The 22,220-nt window shown below is 46.1% G+C and overlaps 1 protein-coding gene across 1 annotated transcript in view; it reads right to left on the reverse strand.

Annotated features, from left to right (window-relative positions):
• Window positions 1–22,220, reverse strand: part of CREB3L2 (cAMP responsive element binding protein 3 like 2) — a 124,284-nt gene that overhangs the window by 4,089 nt on the left and 97,975 nt on the right. The window contains exons 5-10 of the mRNA XM_068973120.1: window positions 20,654–20,838; window positions 18,243–18,389; window positions 17,039–17,097; window positions 15,094–15,162; window positions 1,608–1,707; window positions 1,202–1,328 (exon numbers count right to left, since the gene is read on the reverse strand). Of these exons, the coding sequence (XP_068829221.1) occupies window positions 1,202–1,328; window positions 1,608–1,707; window positions 15,094–15,162; window positions 17,039–17,097; window positions 18,243–18,389; window positions 20,654–20,838 (687 nt within the window). The remainder of the gene's footprint in view (window positions 1–1,201; window positions 1,329–1,607; window positions 1,708–15,093; window positions 15,163–17,038; window positions 17,098–18,242; window positions 18,390–20,653; window positions 20,839–22,220) is intronic.

Consider the following 22,220-nt stretch of genomic DNA (forward strand, 5'->3'; position numbering starts at 1 on the left):
TGTTTCATAGAACAGTTGCATAGCTAGATGGCTTGGGAGCAACTTTGCACAACATAGAAACTTTGCTCTCATCAGCTTCCATTTAAATTTAGAAATATATTCCCTTGGAGGAAAAAGAAAAAAAAAAAGAGAATTCCCCAGGAGACCACTGAAATTATTTGCTGAAATGCTGGACCTTCTGTCACATACCTGGCCAGAGACACACCTACCTCAGATGTTTCAGAACCACAAAATTATGCCTACCCTCAAAATCCAGTCCCCCTAATTTCACACTTGTTCTTACTAGCTTATGTATCTATTTCATGATCCCTACATACCATCCCTTTATTTACCACATACTTAAAAGAGATCATTGATCTAGATGAGATTATCACATCTAACACCTGTGTCTCCAAAATTATCTAAATCTTGGGCATTATACTTTGTAACACGGGCTGATTGTCTCACGGGCTGATGCTTACTGTGGTAACATGATTTCCACTAAGTGGAATTCCTTTAAAATGTGATGGAAAACTTACGGCTCCCCCATCCCTTCCCTGCAAATGCCCATCCCGCCCCGCGTCAGAACTCAAAAAGCAGATGTCAGAATCTGCCAGGAACACAGTCTAGAGCAGAAGTCTGAAAGCCATGCTCTGTGGAGCTCTAGAGAATTCCCAGTGGTGTCTCAGCCCAGTGTGTGAGGTGCAGAAGGGGAGACCCAACAAGTGGCCTGGGCACCAGACTTCCCATGGCCCTCTTCCTCCCTTCTGTGGAGAAGTTACACTTTCACCACCTTTTAAACATTAGGCTTTCATACATAAGCAGAAGCCAAGAACAATTCCTGCAAAATCCTGGAGGTCAGAGTGATGACAGCTAACTACACACTCAGTAATTTGGGGGCAGACGTTTGTGTTGATGCTCTTCAACCGATGTTTTTTATGGGAGAGAGGGAACAGTGACATTGAATTGTCTCCTCCCAAGGAATGGAGATATATATATATATATATATATGCGTCTTTATAGAGAAATGATTTTGAGACCACTGCTCTGTACCCAAGGAGGCTTACCATAGAGCTATTTCAAACCAAGTGATTTAATACAGTTCTCCCATCAAAAAAAAAAATTTAGACTTTCACATAAGACTTCTTTCAGAAAGTTAAGCTTTGAGAAATGAAAGAGAAAAGAAACAAGACCCCTCCCCAGCTGCTGAGCGCTATCTTACCCACGGAGGATGTGTAGGGTTCCTGCAGGGAATGCTGGCTGGGCAGGGCCATCTTGGTGGCAGAAGGATAGGGCCCATAGCCCTGAAAGAAGCTGCCGAACGCTACGGCAAAGCACAGCACCACGACCTGCAGGGGGAGGAGAGAACGTGGGCGCCATCAGTTCCAAGATGCACAGAGCAAGCCTGCAGACCTGCGACTCCTGGGAGGTCTGGAAAGACGACTCTCTCCTCTCAGGCCAGCAGACCGCACCCAGGTCAATCGCTGTCACATCATAGGAGAGAAGCAGCCTCGGAGCGAGCTGTGGTTCCTCCAGCCCCCAGCACTTGGACGTGGCAAGCTGGGGAGAGGCTGGAGCCTGGGGAGTAGGCCGGGTTGGTGATGGTGCTGTTCATTTGGGAAACTCACCATGAGGCATGTGCCAGTCTGCGTGCCGGCCAGCTTGCAGGTGCGAGAAACCTTGCCCATCACCAAAGTCTGAAGCTTCTGCAGCTGCTGCAGGAGAGTTCTGCAAACACAACAAATCAAAACCATGAAGGGCATCTCAGAGACGAGAGAGAACGCTTGTCAGTGATCTCCACCCCAGGCTCCAGGGAGGCTCCTGTGGCTTTGTGTCTGAATTAGAACACAGTGCCAAGAAAAAGATTCCTCTGATGAAGACACAGATACCACTGTCTTCCAGCACCGGACTCACAGAACTTATGGGGCTCAGAATCCACCCCCATGAGCAGCTTGTCCATTCTATGCTGTTCTAAGAGTCACCTCAACACTCCCAAATCACCCCTGATCATCCTGGGATCTGTTTGTCAGCCACTGAGAAAAAAAGAAGCAAGAATTGGTTAGGGATGTTGACATGGAAGAACTCATTTACCCAAGAGAAGAGAAATACCAAAGAAGATGCAAGAAAGGAGAAAAGCGTGGAGAAAGAGATGCCCAGCAGAGAACAACTGAAGGGGTGGCCAGCAGCATCACTGAGCAGCAGGTGCTCAGATAGCAGATCTAAAAAGAAGGGGAGAGATAGAGAGGAAAACAGGAAGGGCAGGGAGGCCAGCAGCCATGGGCCTCTCAAGACTGTGGTCCTTGAAGGCTCGCAGCACCTCCACAGGCAGAAATGAAGCCCAAATACGAAGGAGCAAAGAAGCCGGCTCAGCTGGACACAGGTTCACAGCCAGGACTGCAGAAGCCATGCTCTGATGCAGGTTCTAATGTTTCTGCAGGGAAAGACAGAGAACGGGAGCCAAAAAAAAATAGAAGTTGTTCTGCCCCAAAGGGGACAACTGCACACAGCCTTAAAAGGGGAAGGGTTCGGGATGAGAATAGTATGTTCTGGTCTGTGTGACAGGTCACAAAAGAAGCAGACGGTGACATTCTTCGCAAATTCTGAACAGTGCAGCCACAGAAGAGGATCTTCCAGCCCAGGCTCCCAAACTGGAGCCTTGGGGATGGATTCTGTGTGAGCAGCGTAAAGATGATTGTTGAGTCTCAAGAGTTTCAGAAAATTCATGCTATGAGGAGGACATGAGAAAGCCAGACAAGTTCACTGGAAAACATCAGCAAATCACTCATTGGCAGAAGAACTCCGGGCATTTGCAGATAAGCTGCCGCCCACTGCAGCGCATTCTGCAGGTAAGCAAAATATTCCCAAGTCTGCAGCTTCCCTCAACCTCCCCACCCGTGACCAGTACCAATTAAATGAGTTCTCCCAGGTTTATGCCAGGTAGGGACAGGTGGCTGTAAGAATGATATTGCTCTAGCAGTTAAATGGGTAAGAGTAGGGCCAGAACTGGAGCCCACAGCACAGGCAGCACAGGCCTTCTGAACTGAACAACCCCCGTGTGGCTCCATCTACACCCTGTTTTTACCTTGTACACTTGTCTTGTGTGTGTGTGTGTGAAAGTGAAGTTGCTCAGTCGTGTCCGACTCTTTGTGACCCCATGGACTGTAGCCTACCAGGCTCCTCTGTGCATGGGATTTTCCAGGCAACAGTACTGGAGTGGATTGCCATTTCCTTCTCCAGGGGATCTTCCCGAGCCAGGGATGGAACCCAGGTCTCCCGCATTGTAGACAGACGCTTTACCGTCTGAGCCACTAGGGAAGTCCTAACAACCCCTGTGTGGCTCCATCTACACCCTATTTTTACCTTGTACAGTGGTCTTGTATGTGTGTGTGTGTTTAGTTGCTCAGTAGTGTCCAACTCTTTGTGACCTCATAGACTATAGGTCAACAGGCTCCTCTGTCTATGGGATTCTCCAGGCAAGAATACTGGAGTGGGCTGCCACTCCCTTCTCCAGGGGATCTTCCCAACTCAGGGATCGAACCCAAGTCTCCTACATTGCAGGCAGATTTTTTACTGTGTGAGCCGCCAGGGAAGCCCCAACAGTGGTCTTAAGGTAAGCAAAACAAAATCATTCATCCCATTATTTAATATCATTAAATTCTATTAATATGGAGGTCTTTTCAGTACTTAGTTGTATGTTTTCTTGCTTTATAGTAATCCAGAAGTATAATCAAAAGTCGTATAGACTGGTTTACATTTATATATATTCAAGCAATATGCAATATGTTTTTTAAAAGAATTCTGTGTGTTACTCAAGGCTGAGTAATACTAATGGTGTGCTGACTTTAAATTCTCCTTTGGGGAATTGTGTCATTTGTGACAACATGGGTGAACCTGGAGGTCATTATGCTAAGTGAAATAAGCTGGATAAAGAAACATAAATAACATATGAAGTCACTTACACATGGAATCTTAAAAAAAAAAAAGAGTTGAACTTAGAAATAGTAGAAAGTGGTTGTCAGGAGCTGGGGGAATGGGAGACAGGAAGTTTGGTAAAAGGGTACAAACTTTCAGCTATAAAATAAATAAGGTCTGAGGATCTAGTGCAAAATATGGTGGCTACAGGTGATAACCCCTGGAGGAGCACATAGCAACCCACGTCAGTAATCTTGCCAAGATAATGCCATTGACAGAGAAAGCCTGGCAGGCTACCGCCTATGTAGTCTCAAAGACAGACATGACCAAGTGTGTGCGTGTGCGCGCACACACACACACACACACACACACACACAGGTAACACTGTATCATATAATTGAAAATTGCTGGGAGTAGAACTTAAATGTGCTCACCAAAAAATAAAAATAAAACAAGGTAAGTAGGTGAGGGGATAGATGTGGTCATTACTCAATGTGAGGAATCCTTTTACAATGTATATGTATATCAGATCATTATGCTGTACACTTCAAATATCTCACAAATTTACTTGTTAATTATACATCAATAAGATAGAAAAAATAATCAGAAGTTTGCAGCTAAAGGATCTTATGATGCAGCAAGTTCTTTTCCTCACGCTTTCTCTCTTCTCCCAAGAACTCCCAGGAGCACCGCCTTCCTGCACGGCTGCCTTTTCAAAGCTTAGAGCTGAGTGACCTCTGACACACGCTCCTCCTGGATGAACATTCCTTCCGGCAGAGCTGACATCTGGCAGGCAGTGGCACACATTTTATTGACGACCGTCTGTCGTGCCAGCCCCAAAGCCCTCTCTGGGTTCTCCCTGCTATATTTCTGGAAATCCTGGGGGCAGAGGCAAAGGCGAGCCCTCAGATAAGAGCCACATTTGACTGCATGGCACAAACCTTTTCTCTCGTATTCTGGCCTCCTCTCATGTACCAGTTAACAGGCTCTTTGTCAGCAGCTACACTACAGAAAGGGGCCTCGCTGTTTCCCTGGTAGCCTGCTGAAGGCCATGTCTATACCACTAGCTGCCACTCCTGATGGGCAGCCCCGCTTCCACGGGGCACCCTGCTGCCTGTACTACAGCACCAAGGTGCTGAAGCTCAGCTGTGCTCTGTGCGTGGGGTGGGGTGGGGGGTCATCCCTCCATCCAGACTTCCATTAGACAGCAGATTTCCAGATGTCATCAAAGCCATTCACTTTTGCTCTGACATTTTAAAGTGTGTATTTTTTAAAAATTTAATGTCCTGTTATTCTATTTTATTTAGGGGGTGGCTGCACCAGGAGGCAGACAAGGGGGGATCTTAATTCACCCACCAGGGATCGATTCTGTGCCACCTGCATTAGAAGCATGGAGTCTCAACTACTGGACAGCCAGGAAAGTCCCTCTTAAGGTGTTTTTTAAAGTGAAACTGCCATTTCCATTTTTACCAACAGTTCCTACAACCTTCCTGCCTGTTCCCTGCCTCTTGTCCAGTCTTGAGAGCATGAATCACTGAGGAAACCAGTTCCACGCAATACTTGGAATCACTCCTCCCTTCCAATTTCTGATTGAGATCATGAGGTCTGGGACCCTTTCCCTAGGATGAAGAGTCTCCCAGGAGGCTCAAGAGTTCATCCTGAAGGCAAACCTCTAACAGGCCGATGCACCTAAGCCCCGATGGTATAGTGCCTGAAGCTCAAATTGGGCCCCCAGCCACAGGTGTAAACTGCTGCCAGTTTGGAAGAAGGACCATCTAGGTCTGACTGGGTGAGCACGGAGGCGTGTATCTTTAGAGGTGTACGATGCTTTCCTTGGCATTCATCAGCACATCCTTTCCAAACTCAAAGATAATTATGTGCTGAATCCACTGTAAATGAAAATTGTTGTTTAATGGCCCCTGATTTCTAACAGTTTATAATGCAGCTCTTTAAGAGAAGCAAACATGTAGTCTAAAATTGATTTTTCAGTTTGAAATTTCTGTGGAAAGCAACAGTAATTTACAATGTGCTGTTTGCTGCTGCTTCTCCCGCTCAGATTAGTGAAGGTAAACTGGTGGGAAGGCTGACGCTCTGAAGGCCCCATCCATCAGCAACAGAGGGATTCTACCCAAGGAAAGCAGGTTAGCTCATCCATCCCCAAAATAGATTTCCATGATGAGATAAAGTTTGGGAAATTCATAAACATTCACACAATAGAAACATTCATTTTTTGTCATAACCAAAGAAAATTATCAATGATTGAGTGTCCACCGACTGAGTTCTAGAACTTCATACGAGGCACTACATAAATGTCTCAAAGACATGTAACTGGTTACTAGAAGACCGAAGATGTAAACGCAAATCCATCTGACTCCATAGCTCATGTACTTTCCAATTCAGTACAGCATGGGACCCCAACCTATAACCTAATAAAACTAATGATCAAAAGACTTCTCAGTTAAGTAGATTCTTCTTAAATCAGTGACATTAATATCATATTGAGGAAATTCTCTGGTGGTTGCGTGGTTAGGACCCAATGCTTTCACTGTTGAGGCCTGAGTTTGATCCCTGGTCAAAGAACTAAGATCCTGCAAGCTGTATGGCACGGCCCCCTGAAAAAATATTATATTGACAACAGCACAGTCAAGAGCTATGTCCACTGTTAAACAAGAAAAGATTACTTTCAGCAGTGACTAAACTACAGACAGAAGGGCCCCAACGACTCTGATGGCAATGAGATATGTACCAACAAAGTTTCCGTGATGTTGATACAAATAAAAGCAACAAGGTAAAACATGCATTTCTTGGCAGATCTCTGGAAATGACAAGATAAAATGCAAGAGACGGATAAAAGAGTAATGGGTGTTCCTTAGCCTAAGTCAAGCGTCAGGAAGTCAAACCTGAGCTTTGTTTAGGAAAATGGAAATTATAAGCCCTGTCCCTACGATGGATACCAAGAGAGCTGATGAGATGGCTTCAGAATTACTAAGTCAGTAATATTCACCAGAATAGGGCGATGAACTCTCAGGATAAGAAACCTGAATTTAGATCTCAGTACCATGGCTGTGTGCTTTTAATCATATTACTTAAGCCCTGACTTTAGGCAGCAGTTCAATGTTCAGCAATGTCCTCTGAACTGCTGCCCGAACTCAGGACTTGAATAATATGGTCAAAGTTAATTCCCTTGACCAGCTAACAGAATAATGAGAGAATCCCTGTCTGGGGTACTCTGGCTTTGCTGGAACAAATACACCTTTGCAGAGGGCTTGCTGTTTTCTTTCCACTGACGACTCTGTATGGGAAAGCCTAGGACCTCGGGGCTGATATGCTGGTCTGAAATGACGTGGTACTTTCCCTGGTGGCATTGGGACAGATGCCATGCCCTGCAGCACTGGGAGCTTGGATGACAGCTGTTATTCTGCTTGCATAAAGGGCTGGCTGGAGAAAAGTCAGGCACCAGATGAAATGGAAGAATTATTTTAAAACAAAACCTATATAAAGTCAATCATAGTACAGACTCTTCAGCCGTGCATTCAGAGCTCAGTATAAACTTCTCCTTTATTACTGTACTTTAAATCATCAGTGATCATGGCTAATTATGGCTTAATGAATTCTCGGGCTTCCGGGAGCAAGGTCTTAATTTAGAGAGACATTTATCTGGGCCAAGAAATTTTTCACAAGTTGTTAAATCGGAGTGTCCAAAGCTCGATTGAGAATGTGGATTTTTGTCCTGTGGTGAGATGCAAAAATAAACTTTACGGCTGTGCTCGCATAGCTCCAAGGAAAAGAGCAGTTGAAGGCAGCTGCCAGCCTCGCCCAAAATAAAGCATCACCCTGTATCTTGGGAGACAGATCAAAGGAAATTGGGCAAAACATTCGAAAGTAGCCAACAGTGTGAGACAGTCTCATAAAAACTGGGAAATGCATCAACAGCCTCATGTGTTTTCTTGTAGTTGGTTTCATTTTGTTTTCTTCTGTTTCTGTTATTTAAGAGAAACAGTGGGGGTGAGGAGAAGAGGGAGCAGGAGAGAACAAGAGGGATACAGCGGCTGCACCCTGTGCTCTGAACATTCTAGTATCTAATTTCCCACTGGAGTCAGAAACTAGGACCCAGGGAAAAGGATAAACTGCTGGTTCCCAATTACTTGCTGTGCCAGGAGCTGCCAAGCAGGTCCTCTCTGTAAACACACTTTCCATCAAATCCTGTGACATGCTTTTCTCAGAAGTGAAACCAGCTGTGCTAGGATGTGTGTGCGCACATTTGTGTGTGTGAGTGAACCACTCCGGACACATCGGCCTCCCACGGGGACGAAGAAACTTTTTTTACACCCTTATGGAATGACTTAGAGCAGTGAGTCCTAAATTCCAAACCATGAACCATTCCTGGGCTGTGGAAACAACTGGGGTGTGACTGGTGTATTTTCTAAGGCTGCTGCTGCTGCTAAGTCACGTCAATCATGTCCAACTCTGTGCAACCCCATAGATGGCAGCCCACTAGGCTCCCCTGTCCCTGGGATTCTCCAGGCAAGAACATTGGAGTGGGTTGCCATTTCCTTCTCCAATGCAGGAGAGTGAAAAGTGAAAGTGAAGTTGCTCAGTCGTTTGTCCTACTCTTAGTGACCCTATGGACTGCAGCCTACCAGGCTCCTCCGTCCATGGGATTTTCCAGGCAAGAGTACTGGAGTGGGGAGCCATTGCCTTCTCCATGAAACAGAATCGAATAAAACACACACTATCTGAGGGCATCACACATAGTAAATAAGTAATTATCTGTGAAACATTCGTATTAGTTATGTATGTGATGTATGTGTGGTGTATCTGGGTTGTTACACAACATGTAAAATGATATGATCAAAGAGTCTAAGTGTTATTTAACTATAGTGCTTATGCAAAAAAAAATTATTATGAGTGACTACTATGCGGCTTCATGATGGAAGAGGTAGGCATCCATGTTCTTCTGAAGCAAAATCCCACCTAAAGCCCTCCCCATCTATCCCAATCTTCCAGAATTAGTGTCAAAGATCTGAGGGATAGGAGGGAGGTGTTACAAAGCTGAAACATGTACCTCAAAGTCCTTAGGTGGAGAGAGACGAGCTAGTAGGATATATTGGTAATAACAACGCAAAATACTGCATGACAATATTTAAGGAGACTCGTGTATGTGTTAGTTGCTCAGTAGTGTCCAACTCTTTGTGACCCCATGGACCACCAGGCTTCTCTGTCCATGAGAGTCTCCAGGCAAGAACGCTGTAGTGGGTTGCTATTTCCTTCTCCAAGGAGGCTCGTGAACTACCACAAAGACTTTTAAATACTAAAGTGCAAACTCTTACACAAAAGATAATCACATTCTGCTAAAATCTTACAATTTGAATAAATATTCATTTATTTATGACCTTTTACTTAAGTTTTGCAGGCTGTTTATGGGGTTCTGGTCTAAGTTTTTAAAAATACAAATTGTCTCCTTTTTCTCACTGTGCAACTGCCACATTCCAAGGAGCTTTATTTTTCAGGGACCAGGGGGTACTTTTGAAATATTCTATCACCTACTTGCCCAAGAACACAAAAAAGAGAGTTCTAGAACATTTTCTGGGGCTGAGGAATGTCTAACTTCACCAAGAAATCATACTAAAATGCCTCTTTAAACTCTCTGGGAAACTCAGCCTTGTATCAACAATCTTTTGAAGTTTGTAATGTTTTCACCTGAAAAAAAAAAAAAGTTTATACTCTTCACACAGCCAGAAGTTAGAGATAATGGAGAAATGAAAAGTGATTTAAACCAAGATATAGGTCTACAGAGGGTCATTCCTGGACTCGGGTCATTCGTCAGCACTCTAACAGCCTCTCTGGGCACAGCAGGAGAGGGGGACCAGCTGGTTACGGTCAGTAGAAGAGAAGGCATCACACAGGGAAAACCATAATAGCTCGGAGGGAGCCAGCAGACAAAACTGGTGCAAAGGGGCATGACTGTGTGGCTAAACAAGCAAATCAGGAGAGGCAGAGCATGACCACAGCCCAGGGGGCTTGGCTGGAAAGACCTCGCTCAGAAATCGCATGCAGATTGCAAAGAACAAGAGCAGAGCCAGAGAGGAGGACTAGAGTGGCGAGGAAGGTCGAAGAGGAAAACCAAGGAATCCTCGTTTCTGAAAACAACACAAATATAGGTCAGGACAAGCACATCCTTCACTTCTGTGAGGTCCAGGGAAAGGGAACCAGTGAGGCCCACATCCCATGTCGTATATCCTAGCCCTAGCCGGCAAACACTGCCTACAGGTACCCCCAAGGCCTGCTCCCTCGAGTTCCCTCCGGGCCAGGTTAAGAGCTCCAGACAGACGTATCGCCTTGGTCCTGCTGACTCCTCATCCCACTGGGAGGGGCGTGCTAGGGGAAACCGGAGCAGGCCCCCTAAAATGTGGGTCCTGAGCAGGGGCCTCCTATTTGGATCCAAGGTTGGCCCTGTGATAGGGAAGGCATTGGTCCTTGGAGAGAGTGCACAACTGGGGGTAGGAGTGACTGCAGTAGGGACCATTGGAAAAACGAACTGCCTGACTCCCAGTTCCCATCTTACCTCTGAAAGGATGGATGACCTTAACCTCACCCGCTCTGTGAAATGAAGTGATTAGCAGTTAAATGAGATGATCTCTAAAGTATTTTTCAAGTCTGAGACACCTGTCTCTCCATTGATTTTTGCGACTCCCATCTCTCCATTGATTGCCAGGGTGGATTCGGCCGATCTGGCTGGCTAGGCAGGTGTCCACTTCCTCCCTCATCACTCCACGTGACCCTCTCAAAGATGCGAGATCAGTTGAAGAGGACAACCACCTCCAATGGAGGAGGACCAGTCTTCGATCAAGAATATATGAGTGGCTGCACTCCCCTGCTAGAACCTCCGAACAAGCTCTCATGTCTAAGCTCCTATGAGTCTACAGATCAGCCCTATAGATGTTCAAGGGCAAAATTAGACATGAACGGAGCAAACTGAGCCACAGACGCCTACAACGAATGGGCTAGTTGAAGCACTTGTGCAGAAGCAAAGGCTATAAAGTGGGGGAAAGACAGGGTCTCTCAAGAATGAGTCATGCAGCTTGGAGACGAATGAGAAGCAAGGAAGGCCAGGAGACGTCACATGCAGTCTCTCTTGGACTTTGTAAAAGCAAAAGCATTTCCTGACTGAGCACAGGAAGGAGGGCCCCCTGGGAAACCGTCTCTCTCTGGCTCACACATTTCCTGGTGGTAGGTGATTAGCAGATCGCCTTACAGACAAGTGTGAAGGTGACTTCCCACTGCTCCAGCTGCCCAAGGTTCCAGTGGTAAACGCTGCGGAAGTCTCCTCTTCTGTCCCCACCCCCTTCCAGCTTGCTGAGCTCAGGCAAAAGGGCCTTTGCACCTCGAAGTCAGTAACATGCTACCTGGCTGCTGCTGGGGCCAGTACTACCCTAAGATTCAGGACTTACTCCAGCTTCGGGTGCTCGTTCTCATCTGGATACACATGAAAGTCCCTGTGGGGTATGGCACGGAAGTGGTAAGATGTTAAGAGGGGCAGTTTTTCTTTAGCTTGGCCAACAATGAAGCACCCACTTGCCTTTCCTGCCAGGTCATGCCAAATGAAACAGCAGCACCCCAGGTATCCCACCCACTTCTGGGTAGCCAGGATCCTGTCCACGTCTGGTAAGCGTTTCTGCCTCTACCCGCCTACCTCTGAAGGATAGTAACATCAGAAGCGCGAACAGGACACAAACACAGGTGTGTGTTCACTGGGCCCCACTCTGTACTTAGTTCAAACATTGGGTCGCTTACTAGGTGCCATGAAGAAAGGGTCCGAATGTCTCCCCCTCCCACAGGCCCACACCATCATCTCCTCCTGACCAGTTTAGGGCAGGGACTGCCAAGGTTCAAATTGGTCACTCCAGCCACGGTGTCATCTGAGCAAGGAGAGGCCCTTGGCAGGAACAGAAGGAGAAGGGAGAGGAAGTCGGGGAGAAGGCAGGCCCTTCCCTGTTTGCACAAGAGCAGCTTTGCTTTATTCCCTGGCTTCTCAAGCCAAAACACATGAAAAGCTGCTGAACTGAGAGACTATGACCTAGGAGGCCCCTCATCAGATTACTTGTGGGAGGATGGCAGGTTAATCAAGTATTAACCATTTTCACCATAAAGGGTTGGTTGTTTACCAGGAGTCTGGAAAAGGGGGGAGACTGAACGCAGCCTGTTGCGGAACCACAGTGGAAGCTTCTGCCAGTCAAGGGGCAAGCAGAGCACCATAAGCACAAAGTAGATTGTTTTTTCAGTGGAATCTCCTGAATTGCTGGCAAGAGCTCCCACAGTGAAGAAGATAGAAGGAAAACTACCATTGGCTCTCAGGGAAGAACTCAAGATATGCTGACCCAAGCTCAAATATACAGGGACTCTCTAACTCATATTATATAATAACTGACATCATATTAATATAGTCGTGGCCATTGTTTTAAAGGGCTTCCCTGATGGCTCAGACAGTATAGAATCCACCTGCAATGCTGGAGACTTGGTTTCAATCCCTGGGTCGGGTAGATCCCCTGGAGAAGGAAATGGCAACACATTCCAGTATTCTTGCCTGGAGAATCCCATGGACAGAGGAGCCTAGCGGGCTACAGTCCAGGAGGTCACAAAGAGTTGTGCACGACTAAGCAATTAACACTCATTATTTTAAAAGATAAAAACAACTGGCAAAGCATGGATTGTTCTTGACACACACATAACCATATGTGCTTTATGTCCACGCTCTGCAGATAACAGCTCTTTATCAAAATCTGACAGAAATAAAATTATGTAGAAATACATTTACTGATATGAAAATATATGGCCAGTATGGCCAGTGATTTCTGTTAAATGGGGAAGGTTCTTAACAGAAGAGGATGTACAACGTAAGTACATACATATAAAATATCCCATTTCAAAATGTAAACATTTCTTTGGGTGAAAAGATTTGGGGGGATTTTCTTTTCTTTTTTAACTGTATTTTCTAAATTTATTTTACAATGGGCATATATTACATGTGTGTGGGTTTTCTTTTTTAGGTTTAAAATATATGATACAGCAGGGTGAGCCTGGGGAGGGGAGGAGAGATCCTTTCCCAGTAAAGGGGGCAGGCATAGAGCCCTTCTCATCACAAGCACCCAATGCTCTTTGCACCTCTGCTGCCCCCGTGTGGCTGCAGGAAGACCTGACATCCGGAACCCCTAGACAAGACCCAACCTGGACCAAACTCCATTATCTTGGATGGATTCCTCTTTCCCTTTTCACCATTTCATGGCCTGGATTTGTCCCACTCATGAACATGGGGTTTTTTCAATAGTGATGGCTAAGACAGCAGGTGGGACTAGAATCTGCTCAGGATGCTTACAAAATGGATACAGACTCTCGTGGGGGTTTAGGACCCAGAGAACCACTCTGGCAAGAATAAAGGTGGAGATAAGAAGGCATGAAGCCTCAGGAGACTAATCGCCAAAGACAACAGCAAAACCGGAACCCTGAAGTGCCACTGGAAACCAGTTCCTCTGCATGGGGGATCAAGGTGATATCACATGGAGCTGGTGGCATTTACTTACTTCCGTTGTTTGTCTACAGAGGGCTGGAGGTGACTGTCCTTGACCTGCCATATGAGCACACGTTCCCAGAAATGCAGAGAGAAACCTAGTGGGGTCACAAAGTCCACTTTTCCTACTGATGGTATTTTTAACTGATGACTCAATTAGCCTGCTGTTTGAGCAATAGACCATGAAGATTTAGGAAACGGGAGCCAAATTTTACACTATTATCAGATGACATGTAAGTAGATTTGCCCTGACCCCTTAACATTTGCAAACCTGTTATTAGGCATTAATGCTAAGCCTTAAAAGGATGAATTAATATTTTGCTTACCTCAAAGTCAATTTTTCTCTGTTTGGATTGTTGGATCTATAACAGCTAAGGGCAACAGGATCCGTTGACTAATGAATAATTTTCAAAGCATGAGCAGATTCTGGACACACACACACGACGAAACGCCTCAACCACTGTTTCTCAGCCCTATACCTTAACATGACCCAGGATAAAGCTCATCAAGGCTCTAGGGCCAGACTGCCTGCCTTCAAACGCAGCTCTGGCATTTACTCTGTGACCTTGAGCAAGTCACCTAACCTTTCTGAGTCTCCATTGAGTTCAGTTCAGTTGCTCAGTTGTGTCTGACTCTTTGCGACCCCATGGACTGCAGCACATCAGGCCTCCCTGTTGAGTCTCCATTACCTCCACCATTTAATAGGGATAGTAATAGGACTAGGTCGTAGGGTCATCAGAAAGTTATATGAGTTAATATCTATAAAGTCCTGAAAACAGTACCTGACACAGGAGGTGTCAGATGAACTCATTAATCCATCTGTCCTACAATTATTTTTCAAAATGGACTTAAAATGTAACCAATTAATTAACTTTTAAACACAGTAATTAAAAACTTTTTAAAAAACAAACTTGGTTTTCCCTCCTTTTTTTTCCACTAATAAGCACTAATTTATTTTACTCAAATTGGGTGACAACAAAGTGGTCACTCCCTCCTTGCTGCTGCTGCTGCTAAGTCGCATCAGTCGTGTCTGACTCTGTGCGACCCCATAGACAGCAGCCCACCAGGCTCCCCCGTCCCTGGGATTCTCCAGGCAAGAACACTGGAGTGGGTTGTCATTTCCTTCTCCAATGCAGGAAAGTGAAGTTGCTCAGTCATGTCTAATTCTTCACAACCCCATGGACTGTAGCCTACCAGGCTCCTCCGTCCATGGGATTTTCCAGGCAAGAGTACTGGAGTGGGTTGCCATTGCCTTCTCCGACTCCCTCCTTAGCCACCTCTATAAAGTCTGATGTCATTTTCAGAAGAATCAGACTCATTGACCATATTCTTTCCCAAGCCTCCTCTTAACTCCCTCTTCATGAAAGCCCTTGTCAGAGTCAGATTCATCAATCTCACGTATTTTAGGAAAAGTAAAGGACATGCACAGGCATGTGTATGTGTGTGTGTGTATGTGTGTGTGTGTGTGCACGCGCGCACGCACATGTACACAGGCGGCAGGAACAGGTGCATGGAGCACGGCCACCCTGAGCATCCTGGCACAACTACTCTATGGCATCTCCTCCCCTTTCTTCCCAGCTCCCTTTCTGATCTGCCCCTCTCTCCCCTCCTTCCATCCTCACTCCAGGGACCCTCACCTGTTGGTGTTCTCCAGAACCTCCACCTTCTTCCGAAGCTCCACGTTCTCCGTTGAACAAGACTCTACCCTACAGAGGAGAGAGAAAAAGAAAAACCTGAGTTTTATCAGGGGAGCAAGCACTAAACCAGGAGCTAGGATGGAGGCAGGTGGGGTTCAGAGGAAAAATAAACAGAGAAGCAGCTACTCTGGGGAGACCAGAAAGAGAGCTAGGCTAACCTGAGTAGGGGAAAAGGGTGAGGACACAAAAGAAAAAAAAAAAAAAAGAGATTAGTAACAAATGGCTCAATAATGGAAAATGGATTGGAATGGTACACAATGTAAACTTCTTATGTGCTGTGCTTAGTCACGCAGTCATGTCCGACTCTTTGCGACCTGATGGACTGTAGCCCTCCAGGCTCCTCTATCCATGGGATTCTCCAGGCAAGAACACTGGAGTGGGTTGCCATGCCCTCCTCCAGCGGATCTTCCCAACCCAGGGATCCAACCAGGTCTCTCACACTGCAGGTGGATTCTTTACCATCTGAGCCACCAGGGAAGCCCAAACTTCTTAAAGGGTTTTTCAAACTTGATTTCTCTTGACTTTTCCCTATGGCTCTCAATGCTCATCACACTTCTCCCTCCATATTACAGGATCTGAATGCTGCTAGCTGTGCTCTTGGCCAGAAAGACTGACAGGGCTTGGGGTAGGGGGAGAGGAAAGGACAAGACCTTAGGACCTCAGGGCAAGGAACACAGGTGCTGGAGGAGGCATGCCCCAAGAGGCCATAAAGAAATTTTCATCGAAACATCTTGACCCCGGATACCTCAACAATGATTGGTAACAATTCTTATTAGTGTTAGTGTTAGTCGCTCAGTCGTGCCCGACTCTTTGCGACCCCATGGACTGCAGTCCACCAGGTTCCTCCATCCATGAGATTTTCCAGGCAAGGATACGGGAGTGGGTTGCCATTTCCTTCTCCAATAATTCTTATTACCAAAACCTAAATCAGGAGGAAGAAACACTGACTTTCAGTAGGAACTTCAGGAACCAGCCAGGATCCACCAACTGCTCCTCTCACCACATATACATAAAGTTTCACTTCTAGATCCAGGGACTCATTCCCATTTTAAATTGATATTAGTTTGTCAGATGGGTACTATTTTCTAGGGTAATACAAGATTGTGTTTTAATTTATGTTTTTCTAAGAGCCCTCCTGATATTCCAAGCTATTCAGAATAACACAAGGTATCCTCAAGTGTTTTGTGCAAAGTCACTCACCTATAACACCAATCACAGCAGACAGAAAATAAAGAACGCCAACTTGTCTTATATCCCCTGCTGCTCTCTAGGGTGCGAGGGAGTGTGGCCAAGGGTAACTGATTAATTAGCCTTGCTTTTTTCTGCCAAAATAGCACCTCTCCTCTGAGGAGTCCAGGAATGTGCATGAAGGTTTGTATTTGTGCTTATTTGAAAGTAAGCCTTCAAGGACTTATGGACCCTTGGTTGAAAACAGTTCTGTACAAATGCCTACTAAGATCGAAAAGTGGAAATGTGTTAGTCACTCAGTCAAGTCCAGCTCTTTGTGACTCCATGGACTATAGCCCGTCAGGCCTCTCTGTCCATGAGATTCTCCAGGCAAGAATACTGGAATGGGTAGCCACTGCCTTCTCCAGGAGATCTTCCTGACCAAGGGACCGAACCCAGGTCTCCTGCATTGCAGGCGGATTCTTTACCATCTGAGCCACCAAGGAAGTTGTACTTTTCATTTCTTGCTAGATTTATAAGCTTCTCCTCTAAAAACCACTAGGTGGCAGGCAAAACACAGGCTGATAAACCAACAGCCTTTGCTGGGAGCCAGGTGAGAAACTGAACCCCCTTGTCATGGAAATCAGGGGCCCCCTGGCACTCACATTTCTCTACATGAATTGCTCAATACACGCAACCAGTTTGGCAGGAGGCTTACTTTTTCTCCAAGCTGTCCATGTATTCTTTCTTCTTCCTCCTACTTTCCTGGGCTGAAATCTGCAATGAAAAGGGAGAAAAGAGGATTATGCTCCAGCTGTATCAGTAAGGGACAACAGAGGATGAGATGGTGGGATGGCATCGTTGACTCAACAGACATGAGTTTGAGCAAACTCCAGAGACAGTGACAGACAGGGAAGCCTGGCATGCTGCAGTCCGTGGGCTTGCAAAGAGTTGGACACAACTCAGCAACTGAACAACATGGCAGTAAACCCAGGTGACTGGAGGCTGTGAGCACAGTAATCACAGAAGCCCTACTCACTTCTGTGGCCATTTCCCATTTCTTTAACCTGCTGGCTCATCTACTAATCGCCTCTTCTGTTCCCCCTGGTTTCAATCAGTCTATGCTCTCATCTACTTTCCAACAAACTAGGCCCCCAGTGAGAAGGATGGTGGTCCAGGAGTCAGACCAGAACATGTACATCATGAACCATTTCTATGGGGTCAGAAAAATGATTTCAATTCTGTGGACCTAGTTGGGTCACTGTAATACATAATATAAGCCAGTTGGGGTTAGTTACACAAAAATTCCCTGGTGGTTCTGCACGTGGGTGAAGAATTATGACTCTAATCCCTCTCATTCTTCCTCTCTTAGTCTCCTCTCTCCTGCTCTATCCACACCCTAGCCATGCCCCAGGGCCTCTGTGTCCCTTATTCCCACTATAGGGGCCCAGCACCAGGAAACCGCTAGACCCAGGTATAGAAGAGCCAGCAGAATTTTTTAACGAAAACCCCTATCAAGAAAAAAAATTAAGCAAGCACCCATAATATATTGATAGTTATGTATTTATAATATTATAATTTATAAATATTTATAAATTGCATAGATGCCTACTAGGGGAAATATTGTATATGTTATAAAATAGAAATTTTAAAGGCTGAGATGTTTTTTAATGTAAATGGGAGTTCTAATATTTTCCTCCCATGCCTGAATAGGTTATCTTGAGCATCATGGAGCATGCACACCCAATTTGGGGGCCCACTGCCCAGAAGATGGATGGCAGGGCTGGAGGAAGACAGGGCCAAGCCTTGGTCCCGACACCAAGGGCTGGGCCAGTGTTGGCCACCGGGAAGGTGGGACAGACACATGGCTTGGTTCTGCTCACACCTCTGCTCACAGAAGTGCCTGCATCTGATGGACCCACCTTATTCTTGATTTTCCTCCGGATTTTCTTTAGGGCCTTCTCCTCTGATTTCGTCAGGGGCAACTTGGTGGGGATGGGATAGCCCTCGGCGATCAGGGTCCTCTTCTCCTCCTCCGTCAGGACCAGGGGGCCTGATCCCTGCAGCTTCTGTGTAGACCAAGGAGCAGAAAAGGGTCAAAGAGGAGCAGCCGGGTGCACTGGAGGGAAGCCTCCTGAAGGGTGAGGAGGGTCTGATATGATGTCTTGCAAACAACTAAGGAAAAAGGAGGCCCATCTGTTTGGGTGAGAAATGGGCACTCTGAAGTGGAAGCAAAAAAGTGGAGAAGATACCCGTGTGAGTGTTACAACCCAAGGATTATAATTGAAGGGAAGAGGTAAAGAAACCTCCACCTTTATTTCCCACAAAGTACCCCACTGGCTAAAACATGGAAATTTTTTAAAGGATAGAATTCATTTCCTACATCCCTGGAGGTTTCCTGTCCTTGGAGTGATGAGGAATTCACTTGGAGTTCTGTGGGAAGTTTTGTTGTTCTCCTGAAAAGGCCATTTTGCAAGATGCTCTCTATACACTAGGAGCTGCTTCTCAACCTCCACGTCCAGCGAAAGGGCTCGGACTCCCAGGGGCACACTGGCAGGCTTGCTCCACGACAGCCTCTGGTTAGCACTGTCCTATACTGTCCATCGTCAATGGAGATGACCACTGTAGCTCACCCCATGTCATCCACGCTAGGACAATGTGTTTATAATGAGTCAATAGATGGAGGACCTATTGCATATTAACTCTGTGTTAAATGCATGCAGGAATCAAAACGAACTCTGTCTCTTAAGCAGCTAATGATCGAGACCGAGGCTGAATTGAAACACACGAAAGAACGAGAGCAATTAAATGCTAGACTGTGATACTCACTCCAGGTGCATTAATAATATGAAGAAAGAGAACACTTGTTTGAGTCTCTGCGATAAGGGAAGGCTTAGGGTAGCAGATAAGACTTGAACTGGGCCTCCTGGAAGAAAGGGGGTGATTTACACAGGGAAGGACTTTCCAACAAAAGGCAGCCTTGTAAAGAGTAACAGAAGAAGCCGCTCTGCCTGGAGGGGGCGAGTTCTTGAAGCTGCTGCAGGTTGGGCACATACAGAGGGTGTTAGTACCCAGCAGAGGTATGACAGCTTGATGCCAACAGATAGTAGGGAGACACAGCATGGATGCTGAACCAAGGTCTGACATGGGGAGGATTTAATCCATGACCATGTAGAATGAACTGATTGTGGCAGGACCCACAGACCCATAGAACAAACACTATTTCAGTAATCAAAAGAGTGAAGGGTTAATGGTGAGAAGGTAATGATGGAGTGGAAAGAGGTAACCCACTGGCCCTCAGTAATAGTGATAAATAAGAACATGGCCACAGATCTAAGAACTTGCTGAGTTTCTGAGACAGACTGCATTCAACTTTTCAAAGTTATGCTAATTGATAGATGGCTTTTCTAGAATTTTTACATATCTCACTTCATTCAATACTTTGGCCACCTGATGCGAAGAGCTGACTCATTTGAAAAGACCCTGATGCTGGGAAAGATTGAGGGCAGGAGGAGAAGGGGACGACAGAGGATGTGATGGTTGGATGGCATCACCGACTCGATGGACATGGGTTTGGGTGAACTCTGGGAGTTGGTGATGGTTAAGGGAGGCCTGGCGTGCTGCAGTTCATGGGGTCGCAAAGAGTCAGACACGACTGAGTGACTGAACTGAACTTCATTCAGACTTGCTCTATGTGATATTATAAATTCAGTAAGGTTGACTATGATTTTTAAATCCTCAGAGAAATCAATTGACTAATCAGAACAATATAAAATTAATTATATATCCCTATTTTTTACTTGGAGAAATTATATATGTGAGGGATGAATAATGACTCATGAGTTCCATCCTGAGTCACTGGGTTAAGAGCTGAACCACAGACAAAAAGGGTTAAATTATATGCTTGCGCTTTAGACATCAAAACATTTAATCTCAGGGCAATTTTTCAGTTCATCAAAGATTGTTTATTTAAAAAATAAGTTATTTCCTATCCTAGGTCACAAAGACTGCCTAAATTGATGATAAATATTTGTGATATAATTTTGAGAAGAATGACAACATTTTTATTCCTCATGGTTGTAGCTATAAAAAATAAGCACAGGAATAAAAACCGGAAGCATGCACAGAAAAGGAAAAGAATGTGTTAGCACGATGAGATCACAGGCAGTTTTTAGAAAATGTTCTCTAAGTCTGTCATCCCCCAGCTTTAGCAATCAGACTGAAAACTTCCCACAGGAAGAAAAGCCAAGTGGCCCGGAATGGCAGCCACGCTGGGTGAAGCTCCAAATGACAGAATGGGGGGATCGGGTTGCAGGGATGCAGGGACACTCACATGAGGAGCAGTGAGGAGCGGGGAGCTGGCCAGCGCTGAGGGGGCCCGCGCCGGGGCCCTGGCGGGGCTGTGGGTCTGCGGAAGGCCAAAGGGGTGCAGGCGCGGGCTGGGACTCAGGCTGCCCTCGGAGTCACTGCTGTTGCTGCTAGGAGGAGTGGGTGGTAAGTGCAGGTGGTCCACGGAGGCTGAGGGGAAAAGAACGGATTGCATCCATCAGAGAGCAACGAAGCAGGACATGGGGGCACTTAAACATCCAACATCCAACCAGGGACAGTTGAACAAACGGATGAGGAATCTCTCCTAGTGGACATGGAACGGCCTCCAAGATGTACTGTGAAGGCAAAATTTAAGTGTTTCTTTCGAAAAACAGTAGATTCAATTTCTGGGTTCCAACTCTGCAGTTCTTGATACAGCCTCAAGCAGGCGCTTTCTTGGCTTGATTTTCTGGCTTTATTGAGGATAATGAGCTTCCCTCGTGGCCCAGTTGGTAAAGAATCTGCCTGCAATGCGGGAGACCTGGGTTCGATCCCTGGGTTGGGAAGATCCCCTGGAGGAGGACATGGCAACCCACTCCAGTATTCTTGCCTGGAGAATCCCATGGACAGAGGAGCCTGGCGGGCTGCAGTCCATGGGTTCGCAAAGAGTCGGACATGAATAAGCAACTTAGCACAGCACATTGTGGATACGTTTTTGGACTGGATTTTTGAGTTTTACTTTGGTCAACAGGAGTTTCAGTAGATGTGACTTAAGTGTATGCTGGTCTCAACCTATAAACGAGAGAAATAAATCAAGGTGCGAGACAGTGTGTAGAGTAGACTTCTTTTTGTACGAAAAAGGAGAGAAAGAGAATACAGAGCCTATTTGCTTATAACTACATAAAGAAACTCGGGGAAATATGTAAGAAAGTAATCAAATTATGACAAAATGGGGACATGGGAAATTACAGTAGGCAGGGATGGTGCTGGCATAATGTTCCCTCGCTTCATTTCATATAGTTTCCACAGTTTGATTGTAAACCACCATGTTAATGTATCTTAAAAAAAAAAAAAAAAGAAGAAAAGAAAACAAATAGCAGAAGCAGGGAGCCCATGAGGGTTTGAGAAAAGCTCATTTGTTTCTGCAGGAATGTGCATGGCAGGGCCCACAGGCCAGATGCCAGGCATTCTTGATTCCGATAACACCCAGTCCATCTGCGGATAGAAAAGCAGGCACTGGAAGATAAATGAGGGGGAGTGGGGTGTCCCCGCAACGTTCCCCAGCATCAAGCATCCTCCACCTCTCCCCAGGGAGACATTCATACTCTGCCAAGCCTCGGAGCCTGGGTCAGCGCCGCTCATGCACCTCCAGCGCGGAGGAGGCAGGTTCCAAAGGAAGAACTGTCTCCGAGTTCAACCTGGCAAATGTGCTTTGGGGGTCTCGCTCTTTTCCTGACCTGTGAATCTTCACGTTGTGCTGCAATCCCCTGATGGCCAGTCACCGTGACTGAGCCAAGGGACGTGACCTTGGGTAAGCCTTTCACTCCGCAACCCCCCACGACAACAGAGCCCGGAGTGCAGCAGCTCTGAAC

Source organism: Capricornis sumatraensis, chromosome 5 (assembly GCF_032405125.1).
Source record: "Capricornis sumatraensis isolate serow.1 chromosome 5, serow.2, whole genome shotgun sequence".
NCBI lineage: Eukaryota > Metazoa > Chordata > Mammalia > Artiodactyla > Bovidae > Capricornis > Capricornis sumatraensis.